General features: G+C 56.3%; 1 protein-coding gene across 2 annotated transcripts in view; it reads left to right on the forward strand.

The window, feature by feature from the left end:
- Positions 1-203: 203 nt before the first annotated feature.
- Cpne5 (copine 5) overlaps positions 204-20098 on the forward strand; it is an 88603-nt gene continuing 68708 nt past the window's right edge. For both annotated transcript variants that reach the window (XM_047558183.1, XM_047558185.1), the window contains exons 1-3: positions 204-929; positions 15069-15109; positions 15893-15939. In XM_047558183.1, the coding sequence (XP_047414139.1) occupies positions 835-929; positions 15069-15109; positions 15893-15939 (183 nt within the window). In that variant the 5' untranslated portion in view covers positions 204-834. The remainder of the gene's footprint in view (positions 930-15068; positions 15110-15892; positions 15940-20098) is intronic.

The following is a 20098-nucleotide window of genomic DNA, read 5'->3' on the forward strand; positions in this document are numbered from 1 at the left end:
GCGCAACCCGGACCATCTCTGGCTGTAGCTACCCATGCCCCCAGGATCTGGAGACGCGTCCCCACGCCCACCACGCACACAGACACACACAGGCTCACCCGCTCACACGCACTCACACCGCGCGCAGACCCCGCCCGCGGCCCCGCCCCGGCCCCTGCGGGCGGCCCCTCCGGCGCTCGCGGCCCCGGCACGCAGCCCGCCCTGGGTGGCGGGAGGCGGCGGCTCCGGGCAGATTTGATTTTCCCGCAGTCCGGGCGCCCCGGAGCCGGAGCCCCAGCCGAGGAGGTGGCGCTCACTGCCGCGTCCCAGCCCCGCCGCCGCCCGCGCGGAGATCCAGGGAGAGGCAGCGGCGCAGTCCGGGCGCTCGGGGCTCCGCGCTGCCCGCGCCCTGCCACCCCCGCCGCCCGCACCCCCCCCGCGCCGCGGTCCCCCACGACCCCCTCCCGGTCTCCTGCACCCTCCTGCCCTCGCCCACAGCCGCACGCCCCGCCGCCCGCGCCCCTGTCTGCGACTCCGCGCGTCCCTCCCGGTGCCCTCTCCCCGGAGCCCCTCTCCGTCTCTCCCCGCTGCGCCCCGGCTCCCCGGGCTCCTGGCCCCTCTCCGCTGGGCCCCCAGCCTCGGCGCAGCGTCACCCGCGCCCCCTCCCCTCTCCGCGGCCCCCGCTCCCCCGCCCCCTTCCCTCTCACTTCCCACGCCCCCTCTTCGCGCTCTTCTCCTCCCCTGGCCGCCCAGCCCCGGCTCCGGAGTTGGGGGAGAGCCCAGGGCTCCAGTCGCTCTGAGGAGGCGTGAATCGCGCAGGAATTGACTAATTTGGGGTGGGGGGTTCGGTGGGTGATGGAGCAGCCCGAGGACATGGCGTCGCTGAGCGAGTTCGACTCCTTGGCGGGCAGCATCCCCGCCACCAAGGTGGAGATCACCGTGTCCTGCAGGTGAGCCGCCCGCTAGCCGGGTCCCCCTGCCCCGCCCCTGGACCTGAGCCCCGCGACCCCTGCCGCTGCGACCCTCTCTCTGCGCGAGCCCCTTACCCAGAGTGTCCTCGCCTCCAGGACGCCCCCCATCCCACCCTGCCGGTCTGCCAAGAGCCCCTGCCTGGCTGTGGGTGGCGATGGCAGAATGGGAAGCCAGACTGGGGTCATAGCCCGGAAAGTTTGCACTCCAGGCTGTTGCTTCGAGGACAGCAGGAAGACATAGAAACGGGGGTCCAGGCACCCGAGTGGGGAAGGGGAGATACACCAGGGTTCCCGCTCAGGCTGCCTCTGACCGACACCTCCATAAATGGAGAAGTGAGAGAATTGCCCCATCCCTCGCAGGCATGCCACCCTTCCCCTTCTTTGCCCCCTCGTGCCTCTGCTCCGGCGCTGCCCCAGCGTCCTTATCCTCTCCTCCCACCTCCTCACTGCCCTAGAACCCAGGATTCCAAAGCTTTCCTTCAGCTCAACAAGAAGGAAAAAGGACCAGACTGACTCATTCATACTGAGGTGTGGATAACCCATAATAACTCGAAGTGACACCATTTAAAAAACAACAAAAAAATAATAACCTGGGTCAGAAACCTTAAGCCAAAGGCTTGGAACACCACGGTGAAATTTTAGAATGAGCAGGAGAGGAGGAGGAATATTTTTGTGGGCTACCACCCCCAAATCCTCCAGTCCTGTCACACAGGGTTTGTGTTAACTTCCCTAAGAGCTGGGTCTCTCCCAGGTTCTTGTAGTTGTGGCGGTAGCTGCCCCAGGCAGTAAGAGGGTAGAGGTGGAGAAGGGGGATTTTTCCTAGTGCAGCCGCTCCATGGTTGGCTTAGTGTCACTGCCTTGCTGGGACAGTGAGAGGCACTGTGGCCCAGGCACAGCCCACCTAGAGGTTCCACCAGCGTGGCATCCCCACCCCCAATAACCAATGGCATGGGAAGCTCTGGCTGCACCCTTGTTCCAAATCACCCATCCCATCTTCTCCTATGTCACTCTAGTCAGAGTGGCCCTGACCCATCCTTGTGGCCCCCCACCCCAGCCCTGCATTGCAAATTGAGATACTGATTGGCGAAGTGTAGGTAGAGCCGGAGACTCTGGTCTGGGGCTTGCCAGGGGGAGAGTCTCAGGGGACTTTCCTGAATCCTCAAAGGTGAGGGGAGTGAGGGCTGGTGAGGTAGAACAAGGCAACACTCCTGCAGCCATGCCCTCCAGGGGGCTGCTGTGACAGCTTCCAGATGTCCCCACTACATCCACAGCTCTGTCAGCTCATCTCCCAGGGCCATTTGCCTCTTGCCATTGCTGTGCTGGGAGATTCCAAATGGCCCATGAGCTCCAGTCTCACCTCCTCACCCATGAACACTTCCCCCTCCTGCACGTACAGCCCTCGGCCTTCAGTCTGCCCCTCGCCTCGGAGTCCTCCTGAGATCTTTCCCATCTCCAGGCCCTGGAACAGACTTCATGTCCCCCATCCTGAAAAGCCCGACCTTGTGCTCCCACTTGGAGGCATCCTCTCACCCGTTGGTTATGCAGCTCAAATCACTGCCTTCTGTGTTCCCTGGGCCCTGAGTACTACTCATATGTACTTGGGTACCTCAGGTGTGTGGATTTTTCCCTGATGCAAAGCATCAGCCTGAGCATCGGAGGGCAGGGATTCCCAACCTGCCTCCGTCACCTGAACCGCCTCCCCATTGGAGAGGAAAGGAGGCAGAAGGCAGAGGATAATGTGCTCGTGGAGTCACGTCTTGTCATGGAACCTCTGATTCACTGCATGGAGCAAACTTTAAGCCTCAGTTTCCCCATTTGTCAAGTCCGTATGTTCGTGGAGAAACCTTGCTCACAAAGGCAGCTCATTGCCTAGAACAGTGCCTGGCACATAGTAGGCCCAAGTGCTGTTGGTGGAACCAACTGGCAGGAATAGAGGAGTGTGATGCGCCCAGCATGGCGCACGTCGGTGCTCAGGAAGTAGCTAGAGAGATCACTCGAGGTGATAACACTTGGTCCCTCCTGCCTGCTCTCTGAAAGTGGAGGTGTCCAGAGGATGCCAGTCTCTTGCATGAGAGGTACCTGGGATGCATCTGCGTTCCTGGAGTTTGTGGTTCTAGGCTTCACCCAGTGTCCATTCCCTCTTATGGGACATGATCTCTCGACCTGAGGAGGGCCTGACCAGGGCCCCGTTCCTCCTCTCCAAAAAGAGAGAGAATGGGGTCATGGGTTTTGGCAAGGAGAGATGAGGAGGGAGGAGTCATTTGGAACAGAGGAGAGGAAAAAAAAAATCTTGGTGGCCTTGAAATTGTAGATCATCTCTTTGCTTCATCAGAGACCAACTATTCAGGTTCTAGAATGGAGAGAGACAGAGGCAGACATAGGAAGAGGAAAAGGAATGGAGAGGAGGAGGGAGAGATGCACGGAGTGGATTTCTCTAGCATATTCTTTACTCTGTGGTCACCTGCTAAAGGGTCAAGTCCCTCTCCCCTGCACCCTGTGGTCATCATCAGTGGGACCCAGGAGAGGAGGCTATGGGATGCCCCCTTGTGAGCATCTAGGTGACACCTGCTGGGTGTCAGGGAGCAGTAGAACAGGCAGAGGGGCTGGTGGGTGTGCACTCCAGGGGTTTAGAATGGGCATCTGGGGGACAGTGTTTCAGGGAAGGTATGAGTTGCCATCTCTAGTCCCCAGGAATCCCCCTCTCTGTTCCTTTCCCTCTCTGCTCTTTATAAATTCCTGCTTTCTGCTCAGTGCTGAGAGGAGGTCCTAGGGCACCCGTAGCAATGCTACCTGGTATGGGGACTCACTCTGAGCCCCAGCACGGAGCCACCATGAGGCCCAGCCAAGTCTCTGCAGACAGCAGATGACCCTGGGATGGACTTGTTTGGGCCTTTGGTCAGGCAGAGAGCATCTCAGAATCAGCTCTAGTCCACTCCCAGACAATGATTTTTTTTCGACTTTGGTTGACTCCAGGCTGAAGATTAGAACGCCTTGGGTTGTTTGGCACAGTGATTAAGAATGTGGCGCTAGGGATGTAGCTCAGTTTGTAGAGTGCTTACCTCGCATGCACAAGGCCCTGGGTTCAATCTCCAGCACCACACACACACACACACACACACACACACAAAAGAATGTGATTCCAGGCCGAGTGTGGTGGTGCACACCTGTAATCCCAGCAGCTCTAGAGGCTAAGGTAGGAGGATCACAAGTTTAAGACCAGCCTCAGCAACTTAGCAAGACCCTAAGCAACTTATTTAGTGAGATCCTGTCTCAAAATAAAAAAAATAAAAAGGGCTGGGGATATGGCTCAGTGGTAAAGTACTTCTGGATTCAGTCTCTGTACAAAAAAAAAAAAAAAAATTGATGTAGATACACGTGGGTTCCCCCTAGTGTTGTTCCTGTGGTCTTGGGTAAGCCACTTAACCTGTCTGTACCTGTTCCTTTCTCTGTAAAGGAAGCATAAATATCAGTTATGGGGACTCACCGAATTAATCCATGAATACTGATTTATGTCCATCTATTATTTGACACCTGGCATACCTAAAGATCTGCTTGATAGCTGGGTCCCAGGATGTGTGATTCTGGACACTGATCTAGAGATTTTTAGAGATGATTTGGGTATGGCAGATGGTTTATGGAAGTAGATATCAGGAGACATTGTGGGAAATGTGACTTTAAAGACCCTTTTCCTTTGAGCCAAAAGCTGGTACTTCTCCTGATAGTTTGTTCCGAGGCTTTTTCTGATTTCACTGGCCACTCACAGATCCAGGTAAAATTTACTTGTCCACTGTCGGTTCCCTAAAGGCCCCATTATTTTTCAAGTCTCTATGCATCCTGGACCAGCATGTGATATGTTGGTTAAAAAGAACGATTTGCTTTTTGTCCCCCATATTGGGTATTAAACCCAGGGCTACTCTACCACTGAGCCTCAGCCCCAGCTCCCAGCTTCTCTTTTTGAGTCAGGGTCTCACTGAGTTGTCCAGGCTGGCCTTGGCCTTAAACTTGCGATCCTCCTGCCTCAGCCTCCTGGGTAGCTGGGATTACAGGGAGGTGCCACCCGTGCCTGACCAATTTGCTTCTTCTTTTTTTTTTTTAATGTAACGGGAAACCTTTGCAGTTGGACTGGGTCCTGTGAGAAGCAATGCACAGTTCCACATGGTGGGCTCCTGAGCCCCAGGGAAGGGAAGAGCCGAGAGGCCAGAAGCAGCCTGGTCACATAGCCCAGCCGGCGTCTCTCACAGCTGCTCTCTCCCCACGGCTGGTCTGAGCTGGTGGGCAGCTGTTGTCTCTGCCCCAGAGATACATTTGCTGTCTGGACAGGTTGGAGTTTGGCCACCCTGGGGCCGAGAGGTGGCCTAGCTCTGGAGCTGCATCCCGGGCCTCTGGCGGGGGGGGGGGGGGGGGGGGAGGTGATCTACTCAGAGTGTTTTCTTCTGACAGGCGAGGGGAGGTGGCATCGGGGATGGAGGGGCCTGGGGACATTGTGGCAGCTGTCAAAGCCAGCTGGAAGGAAAGGGTCCATTTAACCACTGAGTATGCCCAGGCACTCGTGCAGCAGAGCCGGGGAATAGTGAGTGCTTCCTACCACCGAGGTGCGTCTTGGGTTCATTAGGCTGCACCCCACGCAGCAGCCTGTACTCAAACAGCATTTTCATATGGTTCAAACTAAGATCATTACATTAGTTCTCAATTGCTGCAGAACAAATGACCACAAACCTAGTGGCTTCACACAACACAGACTTCTGCAGGTCCCAGGTGCAGGCTCAGCCGGGCCCTGGGGCTCACTGGGCTGAGGGCAGGGTGCAGGCGGGGCCGCACTCTCATCCGGGCACCGGGTCCTCTTCCAGGCTCACCAGTGGGCAGCAGGATTCACTTCCTTGCATCTGTGAGGTTGGAGTCCTGTTGCCTTGCTGGTTACTGGGCCAGAGCCACTCCTCAGGCTGTCCTCAGTCACTGCCGAGTACCTACCCAACCACCTTTTTTTTTTTTGACACTGGGGATGGAACCCAGGGTGTTTTGCCACTGAGCTACATCCCAACCCTTTTCATTTTTGGTTTTCAGATGTGGTCTCACTGAGTCACTGAGGCAGGCCTGGAACTTGCAGTCCTCCTGCCTCAGGCTGCAGAGTCGCTGGATCACAGGCGTGCATCTCTGCACCCAGCGCCCAGTGCCTCTCGTACAGTATGGTGGCTTACCTCCTCAAAGCAGGGGAAGCCTCTCCCAGGCCACCTTGGCAGTTGTATCTAAGTTTACTGTAACCGCAGGCAAGCATCAGATCACCTTTCCTATGTCATAACCCAGCCACGTGAGTGACTGCCCCACGTCCTGCCCACACACAAGAGGAAAGGGTTATGCAGGCATGTTCACGGGGAGCAGGAATTTGGGGGACATGTTACATTGCCTACCACAACTACTATATCTTTTTATCCTTGCAACAGTCCTAGGAAATCCATAGTAGAATTTCTCTTTTTGTTGACAAGGAAATCAAGGCTCAGAGAAGTTAAGGGACCTGCCCAAGGTGACATAGCCAGGACATTTTTGGAGAAGGGGATCCAAATTCAGACTTCAAAGCCATGATACCTTCCTGAGTTGGGAACGGGGTCTCTGTGGAGATCATGGCAGAGGCCTGAGTACCAAATATGTAGGCATGATCAAGAGGCAGGCAGATTCTCACCAGGGACGGAGAGGCCTTCCTGGCTCAGGGATGCCTCTGACTCAGAAGCAAACCCAGAACTTGGAGATCCGCAGGGAGCAGACACCAGCAAAAGCCGCAGAACGGAAGCCAACGACCTGTGGCGTCCAGATCATAAGGGGATAGCTTACCATCCCTCTTCTTCCAGCACACGGCCCTCCCTGCTCAGACCTAAGGTCCCTGATGGAGATGACCCACCACTGGGAATAGAGGGTAGGGAGCAAGTGGGGATATGAGACTGGAAAACTCAGAGAGGAGTCAGTTCAGTTAGGTTAGGGATGCTTCAGCTGTAGATAACAAAATCTGACCAATAGTTGTTTGAGATATATTTGTCTTTTGTGGATTACAGTGAGCCCGGTGGTAAGTTATTTGAGGGCTGGTTTATCACTTGCCATGAAGGATTCAACTAATGTTCTACTTTGCTATCAACCAAATAGTGGGCCTCATTGTTACAAAATGACCACCTCTGCACCAGGCAATGCAATCACTTCCAGAGACAGAAAACAAGGCAAAGTGCGGAAGATTTCCCTGAAGAGTTGTTTTTATTTGAAAAGCACGGTCCCCCCAAAACCTCTTAGCAGACTTTCTATTTCAGTGGCCAAAGCTGGGTCCATGTCTGCAACTAGACTTAAGACAAGGGTCTCCCTTCCCCAAATTAAGGAGGTGTCCTTTGGATCTGAACCAGTGTCACTTCTGTTAGGAAGAGGGTGGGGAATACTTGCTGGATGGGCAGTCTTGGCTTCTGCCTCAAAGAGGCTTTCCAAATGGTCCTGTAGGGCTGGGGTCGTGGCTCAGTGGTAGAGCACTTGCCTGGCACGTGTGAGGCACTGGGTTGGATCCTCAGCACCGCGTATAAATAAAGGTATTGTGTCTGTCTACAACAACAACAAAAAAACCCCACAAAAACAAAAAACCACAAATGGTCCCATAGGCTGCCTGAGCTCCTGGGAGCTCAAAGGGCCCTGGAGCTGGCGTCCTGGAGGACCGGGCCCTCCGTCCTCCCGAGGTTAGGGTTAGGGTTAGAGTTAGGGTTAGCAGACAGACTGAGCCTCCAAGTGGGGTTGGACTGAAACCCCAACTCCACTCTTCTATCTAGCCAGGCAGGAAAAGAAGACCTGGTGTGACTGCAAAGCACCTCAGGTGCCTCTGTCCCTAACGCCACCTCTGCTGGCCCAGCTCAGCATCCAGAAAGCGTTATGCCTGTGGCTATTAAAGGACCCCAGGCCAAACATTGAAAGCCGGCATGGGTCCTGGCTTCCCCTCCCCGAGACCTCAGCTAGGTCGTTTTTCTCTCCGTCTACAAAATGGTGGAAAATCCTGGTCCTGCCCCATCCTCTAAGATTGTTATAAAGGTAAAAGAGATTAAGTGTGTGGAGTTTTGTGTAAACTAGAATATGCCAAATAAGCCTAATAGTGCTAACAGGTGTCAATAACGGAACATGGCAGGCGCATTCCTTCACGTGATGATCGACACGGATCTGCGTTTGCCGTTGAGTCCGTTAGTTCCAGACACAGGTCTAAGTGCCGGGAATGTAGTCGTGAACAAGATAGGTAAACTCCCCTCACAGGACTCCCATGGAGGTGGAGTGTAAATACACATTTCTTATCAAGCAGCTGGACATGGTGGTACACACCTATAATCCAGCAAGCGGGAAGGCTGGGGTCAGAGAATTGCAGTTTGAGGCCAGTCTTGGCAATTTAATGAGACCCTGTCTCAAAAAATAAGAAATGTTGGGGTTGTAGCTCAGTGGTAAAGCACCCCTGGTTTCCATCCCTAGTATCACAAAGGGAAAAACATCTTACTAATTAAATAATGTTTGATAGGGATAAGAGCTCTTAAATTTGTTGCTGTTGGCGATGCTTTAGACAGGACAGACAGGTGACATTTGAACTTAGATCCAAAGGGAAGAACTAGAGAAAGGGTGATTTGAGTAGGGAGAATAGCAAGGTCAAAGGCTCTGGGGCAGAAAAGACCTTGATAGTCTTGCGAAACTTCAGGGAGCCCACTGTGACTGAAACAGTGGGAGCAATGGGGGAATAGAGGACGATGAGGTCGGAGAGGGAATAGGGGATGCAGATCATGACCTTTCACTTATCAGGCATTTCATTTATTATTCCAACAGCATCAGGAGTTCTGACTAACCTTTAAAGAAACCACTCTGGTTGCTGTAAGGAGAACGGACTGGTGAAGGGTGGGGAGTGGTATGTCACTAGTCAGGCCATGGGGGTCTCCATGCGAGAGGTGGCGGCAGGCGGTGGCATGGGAAAGAGTGGATAGAGGTGGCGTGTGTCCTGGAACTAGAAATCTACAAGACTTGAAGAGTGGGACAGGTGGAGGCCCAAGGAATGGAGAGGAGAGGAGCATGCTTCCCACATTTGTTTTAAGCTACTGGCGTCACATTCGCTCCATGAGGCCCCCGTGGGCTGGTAAGGACACAGGTGAAGCAGCTTGTCCAGGGTGGCGTGATTCCCTCCCGTGTGGCCACCTGGTGGTTCCAGCTGGGACACGTCTGAGGCCAGAGCTCATGCTCTCTTCCCTCGGGAGAGCCGGGGCCTCGCAGCTCTGGAGGGACAGATATTACAGGAGTTAATGATAATAAAAATGCAGATACCCCAGGAAGAGGCTGCTCGAGCCATGTGAAAACTGCTCTCGGGCCCTGGTGGGGTCACTGGCCCAGACCGTGCGTGTGGGCGAGGAGCCAGCTGCAAGGATCTGGAAGCAGCGCTGGCCCAGTGCCAGGGCTTCCTGCCTGTTGGGGAGCAGGGGCCATGGGAGCCGCAGCTCTGCCCTGCGGTCATCCACGGGCAGGACCCCGGGCGGTGGTGGACTGTTGGCCCGCGTGGCCCGGGAGGGCCTGGTGTTTGGTAATGCGCGTGCTCCCGGCACCTCAGAAAGGCAGGAGCTTCAGAGACGAACCTGCCCGGCCTGGGGAACAGGAGCGACTCTCCTTCCTGGCGTTGCTGTGTAGGGGAAACAGGGTGTCCCAGGCTAAGTACCCAAAAGGGGACTCGGCACAGACCCGTGGGAGTCACGCCATCCTCTTTCCACCCCGTTTGCCTGACATTTGATGTTAAGTGGCTCCATAAGAAATGGGGTGATGCTGGTGGGCCTCAGGTCTGGGGGTCTCTGTAGGGTCTGTTGTGATTCCTGCTTCTGCCTGACACTGGCTCACCTGTCCCCAGTCTGCTACCCTAAAGAAAGGCTGTACAGCCAGGTGGGCAAGGGCACCAGGGCACTCAGGTCCTGCTCCAGCTGGGCACTAGGGAGCACTGAGGGGAGGACATAGGACTTCCCTAGTCACCGTATTTATTTTCCACAGGCCTTTATTGAGCACTTACTATATACTAGTGCTAGTTTACGACTTCTTCTGTGCCAGATTCTGTTCAAAGACTGTTGGTTTCAGAAAACCCCGGAGGCCAGGATTGTGACTATGCCTTCTTTACAGATGGGGATGCTGAAGTGCAGAGAGGCTAATGACTTGCGGAGTGTACAGCTCATGAGGGACAGAGCTGGTGTCGGCCCCAGCAACCAGTCTCCAAATCTATGGCCTTCCCCCAGAAGTTCGAGGGGTGTTTAGGGCAGTCGCCATGGGTTGTTTTCTTAACCTTTGCGACCTCTTGAATCTTTTTGGGACTCTGATGAGAACTCTGTGTGTGTGCCAATATGCCACCCGCTTACAGCCCCAGGGGCTCCAGGACCCCCACTAAGGACCCCTGGTCCAGGCAAAGCCCAGGTTGTAGACTCCGCGTGCTCCTTCCTGTGTGGCAGCTAGGTCTTTGTGCATCGACCCAGTGCTTAGGGCTTTGTTTGGAGATGACCAGGGTGTGTGATGGTCACTTGGCCCAGCATCTCAGGTCAAGGGCAAACGTGTCTTCCCTCAGACTGGAGCAGCCTGGCCTCCCACCCCCAACCCCCGCCAGCCAAGCCTCTCCCGTGGGAGCGCCCCTCTCCTTTTGGCATCGAAGGCTCTGGTTCGCCTTCCAGGGCTTTCTCTCCCCTTGCTTGGGCCTCGGGGACTTCTGACCTCACGGCCTGGTGGGTGACGTTTTCCCACTGCCTCTGAGTTGGAAATGACTCCTTGGGGGTGAATGTGGAGCGAAGGGAAGGCTCTGCTTTCCCGACCTCGATTTAGGGAACAAAAGAAGCCAAACTCCAGGCTGCTGAGCGGACAGCTGAAGGGTTTTATGCTCTTTTAGGGAAAAAAAATACACTTTGCCTGTTGGAAAAAAAAAAAATTCTCTTTGAGCTCTCCAAAAACAGAAAGCAGAGAAAAAGCACTTGTGGTCTGGTCTCGTCTGTGGCTGGGGCTCGGGCCAGACTTGGGGCAGGAGGCCTGCTTTCCCCTCCCCCCCAGGCTGTTTCTGCCTGTGTCTGTGGGCAAGTCGCTGCCAGTCTCCGAGTGGATCAGGTGAGGGTCACTGCGAAATCTTCTTTATCTTGAGGGTCTTCCAGGGCTGCTTGGGTGTGTGTTGTGGTCCTTGACTTAGCAGAGGCCCCAAGACTCAGCACCTCAACATGTGGCATTTGGGTTGCTGCTGTCACACACAGGCCACTGACTGAAGCGCCTGTTTAAACATGACCTCCAGCCCCTGTTCCAGACCTGCAAAACCAGCTCTGAGAATGGGCCCCAAGAATCTGGGGGCAGAGGTGAGGCTCTTGACGGCGGGTGAAGCAGCAGTCTCAAGCACAGGTCCTGTCAGGACAGGCAGTTGGGGTGACAAGTGGGTGGGGGCAAGTGTGGAGGCAAAGGGGCAGAGGATGTAGGGCACGGGGACCCTGGTGAGGGCCAGAGGGTCCTCCAGGAGAGACGGGGACAGGATGGAGGCTGAGGACCTCAAGCTGGGGTGCTGCTCCCAGCCAGGGGCACAGATTCAACACCCACTCAGGTCAGTGCTGGAGCGTGGGTGGGGGTTGGGCTTCCTTGGGCCAGCAAGGTGGCTTGTGTCACACTTGTCACCAGGTAAGTGTGAGCATCCACCAGAAGCCTGACCACACTGCTCAGCGCCAGCCAGTGATGACCTCCAGGCCTTGCTAGGTCCCAGGTGCTGCGCATGGCCAATCTCCACAGCAGCCCTAACCTGTGCCCAGCCCCATGTTGCAGGTGGGCACGCCAAGGCTCAGGGGACAAGTCATCCGTCCAGAACTGGGAGTGGACCCAGCTAGTCCGCTGCAGAGTCCATGCACTTAGCCGTTACACACCACAGCTAGGATGAAGTCCAAGGAGCTGTCCCTGAGCAAGGCCCTGCACTGTCCAGGAGGGGACGTCGACCCCTGGGCCATTCCTGGGTCTTCCCTCATCCACCCAGTGTTCCAGGTCACTCCTCTGTGCCCATACTAGGCTGGCCTATGGCAGGGGTGGGTCCTGCCTTGGAGGGGTGCAGAGCAAGGCGGGAGACCGACGCGCCCATGACCCCACAGCCCAGTGTGCGCTGAGCACTCTACAGAGGCTGCAAGTCCAAAGGTGGCCCCTCAGGCCAGGAAGGGCTCAGGGGAGAGCTGAGGAATGGCGTGGGTCAGTGACCAGAAGGGCAAAGCCAAGGCTTAAGGAGGAGAGGAACAGACCAGCAGAGGGCAGGGGAGAGGGTTGGTGTCACCCCTGGGTGCTGGCGGCTGGGGTGACCCAGGCCCCAGGACCACTGAGAGTCCAGAGGTCACTGGACAGGGAGCCAGAGAAACCAGGAGACAGGATTGTTTCTTAGTCCAGCCGTGTGCCTCTGACCCACCCGAGAAGTGGCAGGGCCAAGAAAAGCCCCTGTTTGTCTTTGAAGGCAAAACTCCATGTCTCCCCGGCCCCCCACTCCAGGCTGAGATCCAGGGCCCGCACTCTCTCCCACCAGCTGAGACATGATGCAAACTGAGTTCCACACCCAAACTCGGAGGAGACACAGACCTTGGAGGAGTCTTTTGCCGTCTCTCTCAGACTCACATTCTTGATTTTATTGGGTGGGCGAGGGATCCTGGGGATGAAACCCAGGGGCCCTTTACCACTGAGCCACATCCCCACCCCTGTTTATTATTTTTTATTTTGGGACGGGGCTCACTAAATTGCTGAAGCTGGCCTCCAACTCAATCCTCTACCTCAGCCTCCCAAGTCTCTGGAATCACAGGCGTGCACCCCCACCTGGCTCACATTCCTGATTTGTAAAAGAGGTGAGAAAGGTGACTTTGGAGGTCTTTTCCAGCTTGAGCATTCTAGGATTTTATGTAGTTACAGAATTTCATTATAGAATTCAAAGAGAGCTGGGCACAGTGGTGCAGGCCTGTGATCCCCTATCTGAGGCAAGTGAATGACAAGTTCAAGGCCATCCTGAGCAACTCAGTGAGACCCTCTCTGAAAATAAAAAGGCTGGGAATGCAGCCCAGTGGTAGAGCGCCCTGGTTCAATCCCGTCAGTCCACCGCACATAGAGACAGACAGACACACATAGCCAGCACTGGCTTAGTAGGGAAGTCCCCCCCATAGCTCTTTATCAGCTCCTCACACTGCCTGAGGTTCCCCCACAGCAGAGTCAGCTCTGTGTTATGGCGTTTGTCTTTCATGTAATCAAGACAGACGCCCCTCCCCCAGCTTGCACACCACACTTGTGAGCGAGCGAGCCCCTGGCTGGAAATGACCAGGTGTGAGCATGGCGTCTTCCTTCAGACTCTGCCTTTGGAGAGAGGCCCCTAAAGGCAGAGTCTGGAGCCAGGGTTGGTGGCGGAGTTCTCCAGGGGCTGGTTTCCCACAGGCATCTGGGGACACCGCTGAGCATCTGCTCCAGGACTGAAGCTGGGGTGACTCGCAAGCACAGTCTGGGACCTCCCCTGGCATCAGGGTTTGCCGTATGATGGCACCAGGCTGCTGCCACCTCTCCTGTCAGGTGCTTTTGACTTGTGCCTCAGGGTTGGGGACAGGCGGTGGGGTCGACTAGGGGTCAAGTTGCCTGACAGTCACCAGGCGTCTTTGGGGGTGGTGACTCGGGGTAAGTCCTTCTTCTAGGCCTTCTGGCTCTGCCACTGTTGCGGGGCCTGGCAACTGCCTGCCCCTCCCTGGGCCTCAGTCTGCCGCTGGTCCATGGGAAGGTGAAGGGATGGCCCCAGGGCCTCTCTGGGCTCTGGCATTGGGAGCAGGCTGTCATGGAGTGATAAGGACCAGGGCAGTGTCCAGGGTCACGGACACCCAGGGGAATTTGTGGGAGTGGAGGGGAAGGCCCTCTTTCGACAGCTGAGAAGGAGGTGGGGCAGGGTTGATAGGGCGGGGAACTGGTGCAGTGTCGGCAGGGAGTCAGCGGCTGCCCCTCAGCAGGAGGGCTTCCGGGTAGCTCCCAGAGAGCAGGGGTTGGAAGACTGACAGGACAGGCTGCTGGAAAGTGGGACTGAGCGGGTCTCTCGACCCTGGGGCTCGTCCCACAGGGCCTCTGGGAGACTGGTGAGCTCCCTCAGTGCTGTTCCTGGAGCCCCAGGAAGCTGGGTATCCCTCCCTTGGATCCTGCCCATCTGGCTGGGCGCCACCCCTGGGAGCCTAGACCTTCTGGCCCTTGCAGTCTGGCCTGCCAGGGAGAACCTTCTGGAGAGAAGCAGGTGCGGGGAAGCCCTGGTGTGTCCAGGAGCTGGGAAGGCCCAGGAGGCAGGAGCTGCGTATTCAGGGCCCTCCAGGCAGAGGGGACAGGCTCAGAGAGAGGTTGGATGGTTCCCAGCCAGAGACAGAGTTTCCACTGGGCTGTGTTGCTCCCTGGAGGTATCAGATCCCTGTGGAATGAGGGACAGCAGATGTGTAGGACATAGCAGGACACAGCCTGCCCCATCTCTGCAGCCTCTGCTTCTACATCTGGAAGATGGGGCAATACCCACCCAGCACCCACCTCGAAGCGCAGCCTGAGAATGGGGGGCTGATACTTGACAACTCTTCTCCTAACCCCTCCCTGGGGACTGGGGATAGGGGCTGCTGGTGCAGAAGGCAGGGCAGGTGGGCTTGGCCCATTCAGAGGCCTTTCTGTCCCCATCTGTCATCTTACTGCGGGGCCTTCCAGTCTGATCACAAGGGTCCACGTGCTAGGACCCTGTTGGAATGAGCCTGCGTCCCCTGGGAGGTGTCCCTCACTAATTCCTGAGCACAGATGGGAGGGTAGAATGAACTGGCTGTAGGTGGAGACCTGAGGGGTGGGAGGCCGGATGGACGCGTTCTGATTGCTTGGATTTAGTTATTTAGAGAGACCGAGAAGTGATGAAAGGAGGGGATCTAGACAGGGCTGTGCATAGGGCTGATTGGCACGTGGCCGGGAAGAGATCTGCTCCCCTCAGGAGGGTGAGGCCGCCCAGCGCCTGGCTCTGGATGAAGGTTGGTCAAAGTTGACTGAAGGAGCCGCCCCCTGTTTTGTCTAAGAACAGGCCAGAGGCACCTCCCGCCCTCCGACCCTGCTGACTCCTCCTCTCTCCCCCTCTTTCAGGAACCTCTTGGACAAAGACATGTTTTCCAAGTCTGACCCACGTAAGTCCTGCCCTGACAGTAACGATGGTCCCAATGACAGCGGCAACCTGTGCCTGATAGCAGCGTCCTGCATGGCCCTGAGGGAGCGCTCAGAATGTGCCAGGCACTGCTGTTGAGTGCTTCCCTGACGGAGACAGAGACCTGGGGACCCTGCCCAGCCCCCCATACCTGTGAAGCCTCAACACCACCCAGCAGTTGGGAGGTGTTAGGTGTCTGGAGCCAGAGGGTCCCAGGGGAACCCCTACATTTACCAGCCCCCGTTTTCTGGGATCTGGTGGGACAGGCACTGATTTTGGAGAGCAGGGTTCTGGTACTGAGCACGGCTGCCCATGTGTGTGACCTTGGATAAGGTCTTTGGCCTCCTCTGAGCCGCAGTTTCCCCATCAGTAAAGAGCGGCTGATGATAATCGGCTCCTGGGACCGGGCAAGGCGATTCCGGTTACCTCACCAGGCCTCCGCCACCCAGGCCTCCATCACGCTCACCTGCCCACCTGCCGTGCACCTCGAACCCTCCCTATGGCCTAGGAAGGAATGGCTCCCGACCCCTGCCCAAACAGTGCCCCTCCCAGACTCGCTCTGGTCCAGGCCCCTCCCCCGTCCCTCTGAATTGGTGCATCACGAATCAACTGTGGCCCCGGCTGGGAGGCCAAGGCATTCCTCTCCTGCCCCGGCCCACGAGCAGTCCAGCTGGAGCCTCCTGAGCACCCCGTCCAGCCAGGGCCCTCCCCGTCTGCGGTCCCCCCGGCCTGGTGTGTTAACCCACTGTTTTTCTCTTCTCCGCAGTGTGTGTCATGTATACTCAGGGGATGGAGAACAAGCAATGGCGGGAGGTAGGTGCAGACCCTGTCCCAGCCTGGAAGCGTGGCGTGGCCCCGATTGCCGTCTCTGTGGTTCGTGGCTCTGGAGAGAGCCCCCTGCTACCTGCGGGACTGAAGCGCCGGGCAGGCTAGCCAGGCGAGCCGGGTGGTCTTGTCCCTGCTGCTACAGAGTGAGGCTGGAGGTGGCCCAGGCAGCTCCTGTCCTGGGGGGCCCCAATCCGAGGGGGACACAGGGAGTCCAGGTTCATCATGACCTCGTTGGTAGCCCAGGACACGAGTTCCTCGCGGAGCCCTGTGTCTTGTTCACAGCGGCTTCTCTCCCTGTGCTTCTGACCACTGTGAGCTGGCTTCAGTGAGTGGTTCCCAGCCCGGGAGCCTCTGGTGGCTCCCTCTGCTCTGAGGAGTCCCCACTGCGTGGCCTGGCTTCCAAGCACCCACAGGACACATTTTTGCCCCCTTTTCTCATTTCTCTTGCCCAGATCCAGGGCTCCCCATGCCTTTGCACCTTATCACCGGCGTATGAGCAGGGGGCAGACTTGAAGAACCACCAAGCCCTCAAGAGGGCACGGGGTCTCCTGGGTGCCGGAGGGATCCTGCTGAGTCATATTCTGCCCCTTCTCTGCCCGGAGCTGTGCATGGCTCCCATGTGGCACACCTGAAGTCCTGCGCTGGCCCAGCAGGCCACCATCTGACTTCCTCTGCCTGGCTGACCTCACCTCCCACCCCAGCCCCTCCGTGTGCCACCCCTCTAGTTCCCCCACGCAGGCCTCCTCCTGCCTCAGGGCCTTTTCACTTGCCTTCTTCTTTCCTGAGTGGCTTTTTCCCACAGGTCCCTGTGGCCCCTCCATACTTTCCTGAGAGCTGTACTCCCATGTGGCCCTGCGGAGGCCTCCCCTGGCCCCCTGGCCTGATACCTCAGGCTCCTCTCCCTTTTCTTCCTTTCTCCTTATCACTGTTCTCAGTCCGCCAGGCCCTCGTTCGGTATTCATTTTGTCACACGTCGGCTCCATGAGGGCAGGGACGTCCACCTGCTTCATTCACGGCTTCATTTCGAGCCCCTAGAACAGCGCCCAGCACACCGCAGGTGCTTTGCAATGGCCGTCAAGGAAATTAGTGGGTCTGGGAAGGGAGCGGGTTCTCCCAGGCCCGTAGGACAAGGTAGCTGTCCTCTCCCCCTTGACTCCGCCGCTTTTCCCCTCGCCCAGTGGGAGATTGTTCTCAGGAAAGGACCGGGGGTTGAGATGAGGGGTCCTGGAAGCCCCGGCCCCTGTTTGAATAATGGAAAGTGCTGCCCCTCCTTCCTCTCCCCTGGCCCAGCAAGCCCGAGGTCTGGCCTGGGAGGTGAGCTGGCTTCCGTGGCCTTCCCAGTGATGGCTGCTTCTGGTGACCAGAAGAGGCGCATGCATGGGACAAGAAGGGCTTTGATGGGGCTGTGGCTGGCTCACCCGGGGTGCTCCTCCACCCTCACCTGGGAGGGAAGCCTGTGGGCTCTGGTAGAGAGGCTGCTTTGGGCCTCCACTGAGAGAGGGAGGGCACACCAGGCGGGTGGCTGTGAGGAGCAGGTGCAGTCGCCAGGCTCAGGAAGCTCCAGAGAGGAGAGCTCCAGAAGAGCGTCCTGAGGAGGTCCCCGCGAGAGGAGCAGCTCGGCTGGGGACAGGCGGGGTCCTTGACATGGGGCAGAAAAGGACTCCAGCACTTGTGAGTGAAGCACAGATTCACTCAGGAAGGCAGGGTAGCGAGGGTGGGGCCAGCTGGGAGGGGGCGCCGCGCTTCCAGGGCGCTCGCCCGCTTTCGAAGGTGCGTGAGGGTGACATCGGTCTGGTGACCTCACGGTGGTTGGTGGCCGTCCGGCAATTCTCAGGATTCTTAGGCTTACGTGGTCTCCATTTTCTGATCAGTAGATAACGCTGGAAAGTCCCCTAAATTTTAGATTTCTTAAACTATTGACCCTCTTTGATTAATCTATTAGTTGGGAGATTAATTAACAGTGTTAAAAGTGAATTAATCTATTTATTTGGGGGGTTAATTAACAGTGTTAAAAGTGAATTTATGGTCAACTTCAAGATTTATAGATTTTTCAAAAACTTAGTGACAGGCCTGGGGGCCTGGGAGGGTATATGGGAACTCAGGCTAAAGTTATATTTCCCTGACCTTCCTTTATGTCTCCTTTCTACCTCTGGATTTTTGGGGGGAGGGGGTTGTTTATTTGTTTCTTTGTTTGTTTGTTTGTTTGGTACTATGGATTGAACTCAGGGGCAGTTAACTACTGAGCCACAACCCCAGCCCTTTTGTGTGTTTTATTTAGAGACAGGGTCTTGCTGTCTTGCTGAGTTGCTTAGGGTCTTGCTAAGTTGCTGAGGCTGACTTTGAACCTGCGATCTTCCTGCCTCGGCCTCCCAAGCCACGGTGATTACAGGCATGCGCCACCAACTCCTGGCTTATGATACGCAGGACATTTTAGAAAAGGTTTTGTTTCCCTGCCTCACAGGGATCGGGGAATAGTGTACAGAGTGACCCACGCCCAGGCCCACGGGTGGGGCGCCCTCCCAGATGACATGAGAGTAGCCAGTAAAGCTGCAGGAACCCAGATTTTATCACCAACCTCACCTTCCTCGACAGTGGCCTGGCTGGAACATCACCTGCCCTGCTCCACCCCACACCCCGACTTGGCAGGAGCAAGTATCAGAGAGGGGGAATTTTATCTAGAAAACGTGGGAAATATTTCCACAGGGGCTGGACTGAAGTTACTGTTTTACCCTGGCCAAGATGCCAGGTCCACCGAAGCATAGACCAGATCGCTAGGGAAACGTTTAGCCTACTTAAGTGAACTAATTACTTCTGAGGCCCTTTGGCCGAGCTTCTAGAAACCAGGAATGTGCTAATGTCTTGATGATTCATTAAGGAAAGTCTGGAAGGGCCTCTTCAGCAGGGCACGGCGTGGCGGACCGTTAATTACATTCTATAATTGAAACTTGTCTGCTTTTGGTTCAGGGTCCCCAGTTGTCCCAGTCTTGTTGCTACGCGCCCACCTGCATGTGGAGCGTAGGGATGTCAGGAACACCTGTGCCTTGCTCCTGGCTCCAGCCCTGTCTGAAAGTGGCACCTGGAACCATTGGCTTAACGTCTCTGAGCCTCAGTTTCCACGTGTAAGATGCGGTGCACCTGTGGTAGGGGTACCAGAGGCTGGAGGCAGTGCCCGGCTCCCGTCAGTGCTCTGTGAACACCATTCGCCGCAGAATGTCAACCAGAGGGCCTGGGGCCTTGCCGGTCCCTCTCCCCCTAGTCAGTATTCGCAACAGAAAGCATTTGCAGGGTGCCAGGCAGGGCTGGGCAAAGAGTGGGCTGGGTCCAAGGGATAGAGCTTCCCTGAAAGCGAGAGTGGGAACCAGGAGGTTTTCCTGCCTGAGCGGGGGTCGCGCCCATGTGCATAATCTAACAGGAAACCATGGAGGGGCGTATGGATGGAAAGAAATGGAGTTCAGGGGTGGCAGCGTTACCACATTCCGCTAAAGTGTTTTCTAACTCTTTTTTTTTTTGGGGGGGGGTGCTGGGGATCGAACCCAGGGCCTTGTATTTACAAAGCAAGCACTTTACCGACTGAGCTATCTCCCCAGCCCCGCTAAAGTGTTTTGACAGCTCATTTGGATGTTTTAAAATGGCATTTGAATCTGAACACAAGCGTTGGCTCAGGGGCTAATGATGCAGAGCAAGGACAGTGGGGTTGGAAGGACTTCCCGCCTCCAATGGCTCCGCTTCCTGGTCCTCCTGAGGGCAGGACTAGCTTGAGGGAACGGAGTCAGGATGCTGGACCTCGGCCGTCGCAGCATGTCCCTGGAAGGAGCTGAGGCATGCTGGGACACATAACACAAAGGCATTTAGCAAAAATGGTGGCATCTGCAAAGACACAGAGAGCGACCAGAATGTGCTCGTCAGCCCAGGTCCCGTGTCACTGGGGAGGTAAGAAAGGAGCGAGTGGGTGTGTTAGTCAGTTATCACTATAACGAAATACTGGAGATAATGAATTTATAAAGAGAACAGGCTTATTTTGGCTCACAGTTTTAGAGGGTCTATCTGTGGTCAATTGGCGGTTGCTTTGAGCCTGTGATGAGGGCGCTTGGCAGAGAAAACTACCCAACAGGGCACACAAAGAGAAAAAAGAGACAGGTCCCAC

The sequence above is a fragment of the Sciurus carolinensis genome, chromosome 7 (genome assembly GCF_902686445.1).
Source record: "Sciurus carolinensis chromosome 7, mSciCar1.2, whole genome shotgun sequence".
Taxonomy (NCBI): domain Eukaryota; kingdom Metazoa; phylum Chordata; class Mammalia; order Rodentia; family Sciuridae; genus Sciurus; species Sciurus carolinensis.